Source organism: Capsicum annuum, chromosome 1 (assembly GCF_002878395.1).
Source record: "Capsicum annuum cultivar UCD-10X-F1 chromosome 1, UCD10Xv1.1, whole genome shotgun sequence".
Classification (NCBI taxonomy): domain Eukaryota; kingdom Viridiplantae; phylum Streptophyta; class Magnoliopsida; order Solanales; family Solanaceae; genus Capsicum; species Capsicum annuum.
Genome location: NC_061111.1, coordinates 27,762,012 through 27,765,436, shown reverse-complemented (window position 1 = coordinate 27,765,436; position 3,425 = coordinate 27,762,012). Strand labels below are relative to the sequence as shown.

At 30.5% G+C, this 3,425-nt stretch overlaps 1 protein-coding gene across 1 annotated transcript in view; it reads left to right on the top strand.

Annotated features, from left to right (window-relative positions):
- The first annotated feature begins 803 nt into the window (after positions 1–803).
- The window catches only part of LOC107853478 (copal-8-ol diphosphate hydratase, chloroplastic), an 18,007-nt gene continuing 15,385 nt past the window's right edge, over positions 804–3,425 (top strand). Inside the window, exons 1-3 of the mRNA XM_016698467.2 lie at positions 804–936; positions 2,660–2,743; positions 3,063–3,124. Coding sequence (XP_016553953.1) covers positions 843–936; positions 2,660–2,743; positions 3,063–3,124 — 240 coding nt within the window. The 5' untranslated portion in view covers positions 804–842. The remainder of the gene's footprint in view (positions 937–2,659; positions 2,744–3,062; positions 3,125–3,425) is intronic.

The window sequence follows — 3,425 nt, the reverse complement described above, 5'->3', positions numbered from 1 at the left end:
ACCAAATATACAAGTACCCCAAAGTAACTCCACCAGAATAGCAAACTCCACCGGAATCAGACTCCACTTGCTACTCCACCGGGATGAAACTTCTGCTTGAGAACAATAATTCTAATTCAAAAAAAAATTCTGATAAGGAAGATCAGACAAAGCTGCAACCACAGAGCATACTAAAATTTCAAAAGAATTATTCCATACCGAAGGCTCTGATACCACTTGTTGGGAAAAACCGACTATTTTTTTCGCCCCTTCCGGACCGCTTTCAAGCAGAAAATAACAAAGAAATTAAAGAGAACAACACAAAGATTTAACGTGGAAAACTTCCCAATTGGAGAAAAATTACGGGTCTCCCAGAAAAATATTCGCTATATGAAAATTATTACAGCATACAATACACAATATTGTTCTCACACACTCTCACTTCCTAAAATACTATTCTCAAAGAGATCCCCAAGAGAATTATCTCTAAACCTATTTAATAGTAAACAAGGAAAAGAATATTTTGTGTGTGTTAAATAATGAAGGAGGTGAAAATTTATTTATAACTCTCAACCTTCTTCCAACGTAAGTAAATTCCGATGTGAAATTTTCTTTCTTCAAAACAAACTTCAACATTGAATTAAAATGGAGGCTGGCATCAATTTTTTTGGGAGGACTTTGACCAGACTATAGCCAGCAGTATTTCTTGGGCATTAGTCCACTAAAAATAATTTATTGGTTGAAAAGTAAAAGAGGAAAACAAAAAAAGATTGTTCAGCTAGCTATAAATAAGTGGCCTCATTTTACTAGCTTATACGTACCATTTTCTCTCTTAACTTATAACAAAATTAGAAAGAAAGAAAATGCATGCCCTCAGTTGTCCTTGCCTTCACGCAGCCAATGGCCACAACTTGTTACCACAGCCCAACGTCCGTCTATTTTTTAAACATGTACCAAGTGAGTTTAATTTTCTTCCTATTGTTTTATTTGTAAATATATATAAACTAAATAAATTCATAAAAAATTCAAGAAATGTGCGTATGCAGTATATATATATAAAAATTATTTTTATAATATAACTTTTCGACGAGGTCGATTGACACTCCGAAAGTTCTGTGGCTTTGCCACCACTGTATACACAAACACTAAAAAAAAAGATTTTTAAAGACAATAAATATGTACTTTAACAATGAGTGTTAAAAATTTTATAGGCATTAATTAATTGTCATTAGATCCAATATTGTTATAGACTTTAGAAACATTTACAATAAATGCTAAAATATAAATTGTCACTAATTATAAGCCTCTTAAAATATAATTTAGTAAAAATTAAGTTATTGCATATATATATATATATATATATAAATTATTTTTATAGTTTAATTTTTCGTCGGTTGACACTTCAAAAGTTCATGTGGCTTTGCCACCATTGTATACACACACACTAAAAAAAAAGGTTTTTAAAGACAATAAATATGCACTTAGTGTTGAAAATTTTATGAGCATTAATTAATTGTCATTAGATCCAATATTATTATAGACTTTAGAGGCATTTACAATAAATGCTAAAATATAAATTGTCATTAATAAGCCTCTCAAAATATAATTTAGTAAAAATTAAGTTATTGCGTAAACTTAATTGTTGCTAAATGTATGTTTTTCGGTGTAGTGACAGTAAAATTGAAATGAATTGCTTCTCGTCAAAAAAATTACTTTTCTTTCTGTGTCACCTACATTGGTGTAGCTATATATAGTGCATGAAAGATGGTCAGTCCAACATTATTTATTAAAAAATTATACATTGTATATAAAAAAGTATCCAAATTATATTGATTAATAATTAATTTTTATAAGCTTATTAAATCTTGAAACTCTAATCAATTTTTTTGACTTCGCGACTGCTCCCTCGCCCTTTAAGTAAAAAAGAAGAGAGACTCGTAGTAAATGTGTTTGGTAGTTGACCAAGAAAGCATGAAAAGTAAGTCTTTGAGCACTATGGCTATCAGGTAATGACTGGTATACAATCATATTAAACCCCACCTTTGAGCATTTTAAGGTGGATTTTTCCAACTCTCTGTAAGGTCAAGTTATGTGTCCTCATTCCTATGATTATTATTTTTTAACGTATACAGATTAAAGTCATGCCTAACTTCTCCATCATAAGGATAGATTATTAATTTGATTTTATTTTTAGAAAAAACTCCTTCTATTTATGATATTTTAACTTTTATATTTAGTTAGATTAAATTATTTTTATGAAATCAAGAAGATATTTCTAATTCCCTTTCAAATCTACCTTATTTAGATAAGTGAGTTTTTATATATCATAAAATTCATATTAATAAATAGGATCACTTTATTATGATTAATTTAGTGAAAACACATACTACTTCCTAAGTGTGTGTCTAAGATAAAAATATAATATAATATTTTTTTTTGTAAAAAAATTAGAGAGAAACCAAACAACAACAATCATTTTTTCCTTTTGTGTCAAGGTCAATTATGACCAAGTACATTCTATGGTTTTCCTCGCTTTTGCCAAAGGATGAAAGAATTGAAGGAAACTTCCAACTTAAATTTTTTAACCTGGTTAATAGTACTCCGTATACATATGACCCTCAATTTACAACCCCCGCACCCAACACCTAAAACCACTAATTTTCTGATGTTAATGTTTCAGGAAATTGTCAGTTCCAAACTGAAGGCTCAGTTGTTTATAAGAAAATCTTCTGCAAACATGTGCCTAATGCTGGAAATTCCTTAGGTACGAACATTAGATAGATACATTTTGCTATAAATATTCAGCAATGAAGAAACGAATTGTACGCAAAAAAATTGTATAGCATATTCCTTTTGACAAATTAATGGAGGTGGATGTACGTTATTTAATATGTTACCGGTTCATTCAAATTCAGTAATTTTGACTCAACTTTGGATATAGATAAAAATTTCTACATATAAATACAGTGATAGATTCCAAACTTGAACTCATGATGTTCAGTCCTGAATCCACCTATATATTTTAATAATGATTATCAGCCAGAAAATATCTCTGACATTACCAACGGTATATATTTTGGCAGGTTACGCAGATGAGTTGCAAACTGAGGAAAAAAAATACCTAGATGGGGAAAAAAACATTCAGGTTAAAAGAAAATTCTTTTTGTTTATTTGCTTCAATTAACTTTTATTTTATTTTGTTGAACAAGCTTAGTGATTTGAATTTACAAGTAAAGAACTAGAATTCAGTTAAAATTATACTAGAGTGTCAAACGGGCTGGGCCAGGCTGGGTCAACCCAGAATCGGCCCTTCTATTTTAACCGGGTTGAGGGCCGGTTTTGGCGCTAGACGGGCCAGTCCGGACCGGGCTCAACAGTAAAAAAATTAAAACTCACCCTAAACCGACCCACTTAACCCAACCCGGTCAAATCCGTTAAAAAAAAAA